General features: G+C 41.7%; 1 protein-coding gene across 1 annotated transcript in view; it reads left to right on the top strand.

Moving 5' to 3' along the window:
• The window catches only part of NSMCE2 (NSE2 SUMO ligase component of SMC5/6 complex), a 254036-nt gene extending 244161 nt beyond the window's left edge, over nucleotides 1-9875 (top strand). Inside the window, exon 7 of the mRNA XM_087706690.1 lies at nucleotides 9353-9875. Coding sequence (XP_087562816.1) covers nucleotides 9353-9467 — 115 coding nt within the window. The 3' untranslated portion in view covers nucleotides 9468-9875. The remainder of the gene's footprint in view (nucleotides 1-9352) is intronic.
• The last annotated feature ends 3175 nt before the right edge of the window (nucleotides 9876-13050 follow it).

Genomic DNA, 13050 nt, shown 5'->3' with positions numbered 1-13050 from the left:
AGATGACATTGTCTGGTTGCTTAGTCCCCAGTTGGCTGGATTCATACTTTGCTCCATGTCATAATCAGGGTCTACAAAATACGCAACAAGATTCACCTGAGATAATCTATCAAAACCAGGGGATGATCTAATGCAACATGTTATCTCAGCCCAATCAAGAGTGGTTAATACTTTTTAATACCTTGGAATCCTGTTGTATCACTTTGCTGTTTGAGATCTACTGATGGTGTGTTAGGAAGGAAATAGCTTGTTTTTCAGATTTCCAGGAAGATAGAAAGCAATGTTTTGGTGTCACCAGGTGAATCCATGATGATGAGGGTGATTCTGCCCCAAACTTGGGCAACTTGCCCACTCTCAGTGTTTCTCAGATTTGGCAGCTTTAAGATGTGTAGACTTAAACTTGGATTCTGGATTTAGGCTGGAATTAAAGTCTTAAAGCAGTGTCATCTCAACACTTACCATTGTTCTGGGTTTGGGATAAACGGATTCCATATTTAGACAGCTTAGTAAGTAGATGACTACACTTTGGAACGGAGAACCTTCCAAACTTCTTTCTTACCATAGACCAGTGTTTCTGAACCTTTAAGAAGAGTTGACTTGCTAGGGGGGGGAAAAAAACTTTGGAAATGAAAAATGATATACTTATGCCTTAATTGAAGAAAGTAAATGATGATATAATTATGCTGTGAAATAATCTAATAATGACACAATGAAGTATTAATATAAGGTCTGGGGATATAATGTATAAGGTTAAGAACTTATTATAATGATATTTCGCTGCTGATAAAGCAATTCTAATAGGGGAACAAATGAAAACTGGTATATACAGGCAGCGATGCTTTGTTGAAAAATGAAGGAATAAGATCTCTGTTTGAAGGTATGAAATGCAAGGTTAACTATAAATAGAAGTATACTTTCTGGGGGAAAATAATGCTAATGTTAACTGAATATATATTGTAGAATGAAAATGAGGCCTTTAGTTATATTAGATGAAATAATTGAGATGGTAAATATTATTTGAAGATGCAGATGTTAAAACACTTGTAACCAAACGACATGCTGTATGTGATGATGGTTTTTTTTTTGTCTCCCCCCCCTTTTTTTTAAACCCTAGGTTATTGTGGTGTCTATTAAATATACAACAGAGAGATACGGGATGTGTATATGGGGGGAAACGTAGTAGGGATGCACCTGTGATCAAATGACATATTGTATGTGATGATGGGGGGGGGGTGTCTTTTTTTCCCCCTTTTTTCCCCTCCCCTTTTCCCTTTGTTTTTTTTTCTATTGTTATGTGATGTTGCCTATGTAATAAAAAATAAAATTATTATTAAAAAAAAAGAAGAGTTGACTTCAACTCCCAGAATTCTCCAGTCAACCGTGAAGTCCACACATCTTAAAAGTTGCCAAATTTGCGAAACACTGCTCTAGATCAAGAATTGGCAAAGTGTCCTTCCACGTTATGGAGCTGTTTTCCTAGATAACTCTCAGCAAAGTTTAAACACACATGGGCATATTCAGTATTAAATGTGGGCAGTAATATATTTTCTGTGGTTAAATCTTGGCATTCTTTTCAGGTCCGCTTTGAACGACCCACTCTCAACAAATTTTTGTATGCTTCCCAGACTCACTATGTGCATAATGGGCAGGGATGAAATCCAGCAGGTTCTGGAGAACCGGTAGCAGAATTTTGAGTAGTTCGGAGAACCGGCAAATGCCACCTCTGGCTGGCCCCAGGGTTGGGTGGGAATGGAGATTTTGCAGTATCCTTCCCCTGCCACACGCTCCAAGCCACACTACGCCCAACAAGCCACGCCTACAGAACTGGTAGTAAAAAAAAAATTGAATTTCACCACTGGTGATGGGTGTTGTTTAGTTTAATAGTTTAGTTTAATAAGATTTGTAAGCCGCCCACTCCCTTGGTTGTAAAAATGTGATGAATAAAATAAATAAATAAGACAACCCCCCTCCCTGCTGCTGTTTCAGGAGCCGAGAATAATTTGCTGAGCAGCAAAAGTACCAGCCTTGCCTGTGTCATACAGCTCCTTTTTGACTGGAGGCTTTCTAGGCAATTTAACAGAATTAATTAATCTGGGTAAAAACATGTGCCAGATAAATAATAATTATCTTCACCTCTTTGTAGATTGGGAGAAACAAACCCCAAACTGTGAGACTTTGTGGTTTGCCCAAGGCAAACGCACCACGCTGGAGACACAGCACCGGAGAACTGCCTTTGTCGGTCTGGGGCAAACGCCTTCCCAGACGTGATCTAGGGCTGCCTGCGGAGAGAAGGGCCTCTGAGTGACTGCGGCGGAGTCCGTCTCTCCGCTCCTGGGCCCCTGTGATGCAGAGGCTGCGAATCGGGGCCGGAGAACAGGTTTTATCAAAAGGGCTGGCAGTAGTCATATCTGCAGCACCAGCAGTTTGAAAATGGGCCAGGAACATGTTGGCAGAGAGCATTAATATCCACATTTTATGGGGAAGGCGAGGAAGATCCTCAGCAATTGGTTTAACAGAATCACAGAGTTCAGGTTTCAGGTTTAGTTTATTTGTATGCCGCCCTTCTCCGGGAGGGACTCAGAGCGGCGAACAACTCAAAGGGGGGAAAAGGGAACATAGAATACAATACACATGATTAAAATAAACAAGAATCATACAGCCATACAGGTCGAGAGGGGAGGGGAACTCATCAACCCCAGGCCTGCCGGCACAGCCAGGTTTTGACGGCTTTCCGGAAGGCCTGGAGAGAGGTGAGGGTCCGAATCTCCGCGGGGAGTTCGTTCCAAAGGGCCGGAGTTGGAAGGGACCTTGGAGGTCTTCTAGTTCAACCCCTTGCAGGAAACCCTATACCATTTCAGACAAATGGTTAGCCATTCCAGTCTCTTCTTAAAACCTCCCAGTGTTGGGACACCCACAACTTCTGGAGGCAAGTTGCTCCACTGATTCATTATTCTCACTGTCGGGAAATTTCTCCTTAGTTCTAGGTTAAGAGGTTGCTTCTCCCCTTGGTTAGTTTCCACCCATTGCTTCTTGTCCTGTCCTCAGGTGCATTGGAGAATAGCTTGACTCCCTCTTCTTTGTGGCATCCCCTGAGATATCGGAACACTGCTATCATGTCTCCCCTAGTCCTTTTTTTCATTAAACTAGACATACCCAATTCCTGCAACCGCTCTTCATATGTTTTAGCCACCAATCCCCAAATCATCTTTGTTGTTCTTCTCTGTACTCTTTCTGGACTAGAGTCTTAACATCTTTTTTTTTATATCGTGGCGATCAAAGCTGCATTCAATATTCCAGGTGTGAGCTGCCTGAGCAGGCTACATACAAGTTTAATAAATCATTATTATTGTTGTCGTCATCATCATCATCTCTTTCCCCCTTCCCCTGGACATGTCCTTCCACCATTTCAAGACAGATCTGATTTGAAATGCAACTTCCAGTCCTTCTGCTCCTTCTTTGAGAAATGGGGAGAAAGCAAAACGTGGGTAATCCTTGAGTTACCACCACTTGTTCAGCACAACTGTTCAAATTGCAATGGCGCTGAGTGAGGGGAACTTACACAAAGTGGCAGCCATCGTCACATCCCCACAGCATTCCCATCATCTGTCTGTCAGTCTATCGTCTGTCTGTCTATGTCTATCTGTCTGTCTCTGTCTGTCTTATCTATCATCTATCTACCTACCTACCTACCTACCTACCTACCTACCTACCTACCTACCAGTGGTGGGATTCAGCCAGTTCGCACCTATTCGGGAGAACTGGTTGGTAACTTTCTAAGCAGTTGGGAGAACCGGTTGTTGGAAGAAATCTCCTTTTGGTTTTTCCCCATTTTACAGGGCTAATCCTGTAAGGAAGGCAGGAAGGAAACATTCTGGTGTTGTTTCTAGCCTAATCTTTATTGCCCTGCTTACAGAAACTGCCTTTCCGGTTAACCCTTATTGCATTGTAACAGCTAAGGCGAAGCGCCTATTGACCTGAGTGACATTGAGTTGGCCACACCCACCCAGTCAGAAGACCACCGAGCCACGGCTACCCAGCTGGTCATTAGGGCAGAGGACCGGTTGTTAAATTATTTGAATCCCACCACTGCTATCTACCTACCTACCTACCTACCTATCATCTAGCTGTCTGTCCCTCTTAGATTAAAACATTTCATGTTTATGTCAACTCCCAGAATTTCCCAGCCGGACATATCTGATGTCCACACCTTTTAAAGTTGCCAAAGTTGAGAAACTGCAATATACTGTGGTTATTTGTGTATATTTTTTCAAACTATACACAAATAGGAGGAGCAGGATAACAGAAGATAAGAATCACGAAGATGAGAGGTTTGGAAACATTTTAGGAATGAGAAGGAAAAGTCAACAATGGCTATAGGAATCAAGCTAGGAAAACGTATCCTAAAACTCTTTTTGCTATCCCAGGTATTATCTTAAGGGCTGGAAGCATTACTTCATGTTTTAAAAACCAATTTAAGCTTGTCAATGCCATATGCTGCAATTTGTTGCATTATGTCAGATGCTTCAGAGATGGTTCCACAACTGAAAGAAATGGTAGTTTAGACTTATCTGTATTCAGTGATTTGAGTTGGTGGGGGTTTTTTTGGAGGGAGGAACAAGCACTTAGACTTATATACCGCTTCACAGTGCTTTACAGCCCTCTCTAAGTGGTTTAGAGAGTCAGCATCTTGCCCCCAACAATCTGGGTCCTCATTTTACCAACCTCGGAAGGATAGAAGGCTGAGTCAACCTTCTATTTTTCATCTGTCTATGGAGATTCTCAGTCCTCCAGGTCGTGGCAACTGGATTTTGTTTTTCCTTGAAGATGTTTCCCTTCTCATCCAAGAAGCTTTTTCAGTTCTGACTAAATGATGGAGGATGGAAAGATTTATATATTCCTTGCAGTCTCCTGGTTGTTGGGGGCACTTGGAGATTTATCTGTGCCCTCGGTGTCACCTGAATAATGCAAATAGGTGTGGAACCTTCTTGGAACTTGCTTCTATTTTTCATCAGTGGTGAAATTCATTTTTGCGGGGGGGGGGGGGTAGATATATTTTATTAATTGGCTTCTCCCACACATAGACTTGTACAAAATCATTCAAAAGGAGGAAAAAGCTATTCTTGGATTGTGACCATATTAGAATTCTCCCCAAGCTCTTACACAAAAACACACACATGTATTATTTTTATTCAGTACTCTGGTCCCCTTTTATATTTATCCTATTAAAAAAAACACCAGTATTCTTCCTAAAAAAAAAGAAAAAGCTATGAGGCTGTTAGAACTGAAGAAGCTTCTTGGAAGAGAAGCTTCTCTCCTTCCTTCCCTCCTTCCTTCCCTCCTTCCTTCTCTCCTTCTCTCCTTCCTTCCCTCCCTCCTTCCCTCCCTCCTTCCTACCCCCCTTTCTTCTCTTTCTTCTCTCCTTCCTTCCTTCCTCCTCTCCTTTCCCATTTTTTTTTTACTACCAGTTCTGTGGGCACGGCTTGGTGGGTGTGGTGTGGTGAGCGTGGCTTGATGGCAGGGGAAGGATACTGCAAAATCTCTATTCCCACCCCACTCTGGGACCAGCCAGAGGTGGCATTTTCCGGTCCTCCGAACTACTCAAAATTTCCACTCCCGGTTCTCCAGAACCTGTCAGAGCCTGCTGGATTTCACTCCTGTTTTTCATGCAGTTTGGTGTTCTGTAGCGTTTCCATGTCACCCAAGGAAGCCGTCTTCTCCCCTGCCTCTTCAAACCTCTCAGAATATCTTCTGAGAATCTAGAAATTCTCATCTGCACAGTTCTTTGAAGGTATCAAACAATATGCAGACGCTACAGTCTCTAACGCTATTACTCATTAATACTACCACCACAGGCAAATTATGTCTCGCTTAAGATTGATCTACAAGAAGAAATGTTCCTAAATCTCAGCAACTCATTCTTCCCCAGGCTATCTATTCTCACCTGTTTATATAATTACCTTCTGCATTCTATCTCCCCGAACAGAGCTGGATTACCTACCCAAAGGAAGGTTAGCATTAAAGCTCAGAAAATCTCTCTAAAATCCAACATACTTATTTATTCATTGTTTCTGGCTTTTTTTTTTTAATAAAGAAAAAAGCCCCTTCAAACTGGAACTACATTTGGATAAAATTAAGTGAATAGGGGAGGATGTCGGCTCATAAATAACCTTAATTTGTATGGGTGTGTGTATGTTCAATATGTACCCAAAGAATACACCAGCTTTAAGCACAGATCTCATATCATAACCTGCAAGGCAGGTTCAGTTTTGCCTTATAGGACTCTTGAATTTTACAAATTCAGATTATTCTCACTGTAGTTTCAAAGCACTATAACCAATGTGCGTTCTGCAGCAGACTGGATGATTCATTGCCTAGTCGCCTATATTTATAAACTACTTTTACGAACACAGGTTTTCTGAAAATAAGATACCAGGCAACAGTATACAAATAGAGGCACTCGGATTGTAGGCTAGGGAGTTGGTTTTGTTTTTATCAGCATCTTAAGATCCTTTATGAAGGTGGAGAGAAATGCATCACTGTGGCTACATACCCAAGACCAGGAGCTTGTGATGGGTACTGGGATCTTCACAGGTTTGTGTGTATGTGTAAGAGAGAGAGTTTTCATTAGTTTATAATGTAGAATACAAAGAAAATACAAAAGCGAATAACAGAAAAAAAAACAGGGAAGGGAAAAGAAAAGGGGAAAAAGAAAGACAAGGCATTATTCCGACTCTTCACAAGTTCTCAGAGATATGGGTTCCAAGATCCAGCCACCTTCCAGCTTGTGTTTTCATCAGTACCGTTAACTGGAGGGTGTTGGGTTTTTTGTTTTTTTTTAGCTGTTATGATTTTTAGACAACTGGAAATCAGAAATTCTTGCTTACCTGTTACTGCTCACCTGAGATTAATGTAGGCAACCTAGCATGGAAGGAACAGAGACGGCATACAGGTCAACTTTCCGCAATCTAATAGTTTTGTATTTGCCGGACTACAACTCCTATTAATCCCTGGGCAGGGCAGACATTTGAGTACGAAGCACGGGGTTGATGAGAGTCACAGTTCAAACGCCTGAGGGAGAGCATGAGCCCTTTGCAGTTGAATCCAAGGCAACCTTCAAAGGGAGGTTTTGAAGAGTCAAATAAATAAAGGAGGGAAGATGCAACTCCTTTGAAAGGCTATTCCAGAGTGAGAAGCCACCATAGCCAATGAGTGCTCCATGCACGATTCTTAAACCGATGCAATATCCAAAACAGATCTCAGCATGTGGGGTAAGATGAATGAAAGCAGCCCTTTGCATTAGCCTGGTGTCCATTACATCTCCACTGACAGGCAGTCATCAACTGAAACAGAGCTAATTTTACTTATTCGTAGTCCCAAAGTTGCTTTTTCAAGAGGCAACAAGTTATGTGGTGGATATGTCCCAAAACTAAAAAAGATTGGTTGAAAACAGGTATCTGGTTGGAAAAAATGGCAAGCTTATTGAAAGGAAACCAGAGACATTCTTGTTGGGCATTCTACTGAAAAAATAGATCAAAAAGACTACATACTTGATTTTACATGTACTGACTGCGTCTAGGATTGTATTTGCTCAACAATGGAAGAGTTAGGACATCCCGTCAGATGAGAGGGTGATTCAGAAAATAATGGAATGTGCAGAAATGGACAGATTAATGCTTATTATCAAGGACAGAGAAGAAATTGGATATTTTCTGATGTGGGATGGATTTTATCAATGGCTAGAGCAGGGGTCAGCAACTCGCGGCTCTGGAGCCACATGTGGCTCTTTCATCCCTCTGCTGTGGCTCCCTGTTGCTCAAAATATGTGTCACAACCACCAATGTGCGACACCCGCCGGCACGCAATTTAGTGAGCTTTTCGACCCCCGGTAGGCCAACCATGGATAAATCCAAGAAAATAAAAGTCTCAGAAGATAACAGAACGTTTATGTCAGCCCTCAGGCTGCCATCCAGGGAGATCCTGTCCATCACCATGCCCGCTCGGCCATGCTTACATGCCACTAACGCTGCCATGTTGATGTTGCCTCTCTGATGTCGATTGAGCCTGTAGCTGCATGTGGCTCTTCTACTCGGGTGCAACTGCCTACTCTGATGTAACTCTTTTCCTCGGATGCAGCTAACCAGGAAAGAGGCTATGATGACACCGAGTGGGGGGATGGCTGAGGGTGTGGGTCATGGTGATTGGTTATGGTGGGTGGGTGTCATCTGGGTGGAGTTGTGGGTGAAGCTGGTTGGGGTAATGATCTGTGTGTGTGTGTGTGTTGTATTTGTGCTGATAAATAAATAAAGGGAGACTTGTATAGATCTATTTCAAGCTATTTAGCTCTCATCAGCTAGCCATACCCTTACTGGGATTCGAACCTGGGCTGTATTACATCTTAGGCAGATGTGTTAACCACTAAGCCACAAGATTCTCCTCCTTTATCAGCTGAGCCAGGGAAATAGGTATGTATTTAGTGTCATAACCCCTGGTATGCCCAATATGGGAGGAAGCCTACTGTTTCCATTCTCTGTCTATCGGCTCGTCACAAGAGACCATCCAGACAGAAACCCAATATGTGTTGGTGTTAACTTGGTTAGAACTGACTTGGATTTGATTACCTTTGTATCATTGTCATTTAGTGCTGGTTATCGCGTAGTTTCTTAGATAGAGATAAAAGTTTTTCACCAAATAAACTGAATCTCTGTTTGTATGCAACGTGAACACCGGACCGTGACAGTTTAATTCAACTACATATGCTAGTTTTGTGGCCGCTCAGGAAATAGTCAGGCACGGGAAGGGTTTTGTGGCTCCCGGTGTTTTCTTTTCTGTGGGAAACGGGTCCAAATGGCTCTTTGAGTGTTTAAGGTTGCCGACCCCTGGGCTAGAGAATAGAAATAGAAGTTAGGAAGGAGGAGGTATAAGAAGAGAAATGTTACTATGGAGAGAAGTTTATGATGATATTATGTATTATTGTAATTATCTTGATATATAGTTATATTATCAATGCTATTGTAATGAATATAACAACAAATATGGGGACTGTGAACTTTCAAATAATTGTACCCAGTTCACACACTGTTTGATGGAGATGAGAAGTCTTATAAATAAAATAAATAAAACATTTTTTAAAAGCACCTTTGGGACATCCATGACCTGGATGACTGAGAATCTCCCTAGACATCTGGTTTCTAGGTTTGCAACATGGATAAAAATAACACTTCTGCTGAAAGTGGTTTTCCCCACTGAAGGAGCTAATCGGAACCGCCCCACTGGATTTAAAGTTAAAGTGAGAGCTTCCGTTTTGCTGATTTGGATGTGATTTTAACTCAGGCTGTTTCCCCCTTCTTTACAGCTGCCCTCAAGTTGGCTGCAACAACAAGGAAGTCAGAAAAGCAGACCTGGTGTTTGATGAAGTCCTCAAAAGAACGATTGACGTTTGGAATAAACGGAGCCAGTCGACACAGTAGAGAGAGACCCCGGCCCCAGCGGTTGTGACAACAAAGGGTTGTCATCGGAGTTCATCGGAGCCTAGGTGTCTAATTTTCAGCTGGCTCTGTAAGAGATTGTTAACTGCAAGTATTTCAATAGCAGGCAAAGTTGAAGGTCTGACCTGTTGCTAAAAGCATTTCCTTGGAAACTGCCAAGTGTAAAATGCCTTGCTTTGTTTACCTTTATGTATGTATGTATATATATTTAAAGTCACAACCCCTGGTATGCCCCAATTATGGGAGGAAGCTAACTGCTTCCATTCTCTGTCCATCGGCTCGTCACAAGAGACCATCCAGAGAGAAAGCCCAATATTTTACTGTTGCCTTTGTTACATTTGTGTAGTATTTGTGCTGATAAATAAAATAAAGGGAGACTAGTATAGTCTATTTCAAGCTATTTAGCTCTCATCAGCTAGCCATACCCTTACTGGGATTAATATATATCTATATCTATATCTCTCTATCTCTATCTATCTATCTATCTATCTATCTATCTATCTATCATCTATCATCTATCATCTATCATCTATCATCTATCTATCTATATCTATCTATCTATATCTATATCTATCTATATCTATCTATCTATCATCTATCTATCTATCTATCTATCTATCTATCTATCTATATCTATCTATCTCTATCTATCTATCTATCTATATCTATCTATATCTATATCTATCTATATCTATCTATCTATATCTATCTATATCTATCTATCTATCTATCTATCTATCTATCTATCTATCTATCTATCTATCTATATCTATCTATCTATATCTATCTATATCTATCTATATCTATATCTATATCTATATCTATATCTATCTATATCTATCTATATCTATCTATATCTATATCTATCATCTATCTATCTCTATCTATCTATCTATCTATCTATCTATCTATCTATCTATCTATCTATCTATCTATCTATCTATCTATATCTATATCTATCTATCTATATCTATATCTATCTATATCTATCTATATCTATCTATATCTATCTATCATCTATCTATCTATCTATCTATCTATCTATCTATCTATCTATCTATCTATCTATCTATCTATCTATCTATCTATATAAACCAGTATTCAGCTCCTGCATTTTGTAAATAAAACTATGAAGGCCATCTTCAGCCCCTTCATTTGGCAAGGAGGAAGGACTGCAGAATTCTTCTCAGGGGTTCATATTACAAAATTGTACTGTAAAATCGTAAATCGTCATCTTCTGGTAGATGCTTTTCCCTATGGGCAAGACATAATAAGACAGCTGGGTCATTTGAATTTTTGGCTATGTGACGGTAACGTGTCACTTTCTGTCAGTCCACCCCCACCTCAGAGAGGAAGGAAGCAGGTATTTTCACTGCCCTGAGTTATCTATAAACTAATAAAAGGTAAAGATACAGTTATCTATAAACTAATAAAAGGTAAAGATACAGGTTTCCCTTGTCCAGTCAGGGAAATGACTCTAGGGGGCAATGCTCATGTCCATTTTTTAGCTGAGGGAGCCAGCATTGTCTGAAGACATTTCCGTGGACATGTAGCCAGCATGATTATATACTGAGATGCACGAAACACTGTTACTTTCCCAACGAAGTGGTACCTATTGATCTACTCGCATTTGCATGCTTTCGAACTGCTAGGTGGACAGGAGCTGCAGCAAGGGACAGGAGTTCACCCCATCACACAGCACTCGGATCTTGAACCCGGGCTCATTTTTCCAGCTAACAGCAACTTTAACCACTGAGCCATCATGCCCCTCCCCCAAAGCAATAAAGCCAGGATACAAATCTAATAACAAAGTAAAATAAGTGTATTGATTTAGCCACAGTAAATTGGATTCATGCTTCTGAGCTAAGTCCTATTTGGTGATTTCTAAAACGCCATGGCTGCATTTACACAGTTGGCCCTAAGTTTAAACTAATCTCATTCTGACTTGGTGTGATGCATGGAGTAAGGAATGCATTGCCACCACCTGAGTAGAGATAGAAGGGTGTTACCGGTAGTGAAAAAGAGAAATTTTAGCGAAGGAATATTAGTAGCATTAAGACAAATAAATACCTGGTGCTTTCTTCCAAGAACAGAGGAGCTAACTCACCCAGTCTAGTTTCTGATAAGCCTTGTGAGACAGCCTCAGTGGAGAGGAAGTTGTTCAAGGAAGCTAGCTGTGGCAATACATGTCTACCTAGAAACATATTTTCAGGAGCTGCTAATCTAACCTTCTAGCCCAGGGTGTCAAGCTCGATTTTGTTGAGGGCCACATCAGGGTTGTGTTTGACCTCGGGGAGCTGGCGGGGGGCAGCTTGACGTCACTTGTGTCGGGGTGCCTGTGGTGGCCCAAGCAGTCTGCCAGCAAAAACAGGCTTTCAAGTTCCATTTTCGGCTGGGACGTCCTCCTGCAGTCCTCTGCCAGTGAAAACAGTGCTGAGTGGCTCAGGAAGCCCTCCCGAACTCCTTTTTCGCTGGCAGAGGCACCTCCTTCACTGCTTCCAGGGTGGCCTTGCAGGCCAGATCTAAGCACCCCACGGGCCAAATTCGACCCACGGGCCTTGAGTTTGACACCTCTGTTCTAGCCGGTCAAGAGGTCAAATTGGTGTCTCGACCCAAGTGGACTTGTCCTTTCCTGTTCAATGTCCTGTTCAACAAGATGTTGAATAGCCACTTGTCTGAAACGGTATAAGGTTTCCTGCCTAGGCAGGGGGTTGGACTAGAAGGCCTCCAAGGTCCCTTCCAACTCTGCTATTGTATTGTATTATGAATGTCTTACATAGAAGTAAATTCATAGGCTTATAACCTCAGCCAGCTTTTTGGGTCTGCAGAGATACACATTCGTCCCGCTATGGTAGAAGAATCCATCAGCAGTGGACATGCTGGTGGGATTGAGATGTCCTTCGGTAAAAGGTGAAGAAAGTAGTGGGAATGGAAATGAGAACATTTAATAGCACAGGTTCTTCTGATGCTCGCAGAATGTGAGATGAAGCATCAAGGAGATGAAACTGAGAGAAAAGAAAGCTGACATGTTTTTGATTGCTTCTGTGTGAGACATGGGCTCCTCCAAAGGATCATTACAGGTAGTCCTCAACTTACAACAGTTCATTGAGTGACTGTTTGAAGTTACAACAGCACTAATAAAGTAACGTATGACCATTTTTCACACTTACGACCGTTGCAGCGTCCCCCATGGTCGTGCGATTTACATTTGAATGCTTGACAGCTGACTCATACGACAGTTGCAGTATTCCTGGGTCAAGTGATCCCAACCCAAGTCAACGGGGGGAAACCAGGTTCGCTTAACAACCGTGCTACGAATTTAACAAGTGCAGTGATTCACTTAGCAAATGTGCCAAGAAAAGTTGCAAAATGGGGCAGAACTCACTTAACAAATTTCTGACTTAGCAACATAAATTTTGGGCTCAATTGTGGTCGTAAGATGAGGACTACCTTTATTGAATAGAGACTTCTGGTGTATATGTGTGTGTGAGAGAGAGAGAGAAAGAGAGAGAGAGGGAGGGAGAAAGAGAGAGATCTTTCTGTGTATCTCTCTCTATCTCTGCTT

Source organism: Thamnophis sirtalis, unplaced genomic scaffold (genome assembly GCF_051295495.1).
Source record: "Thamnophis sirtalis isolate CommonGarterSnake01/CBP01778 unplaced genomic scaffold, rThaSir2_p1.2 scaffold_2, whole genome shotgun sequence".
Taxonomy (NCBI): Eukaryota; Metazoa; Chordata; class Lepidosauria; order Squamata; family Natricidae; genus Thamnophis; species Thamnophis sirtalis.
This window is presented reverse-complemented; position numbering and strand designations above follow the sequence as displayed.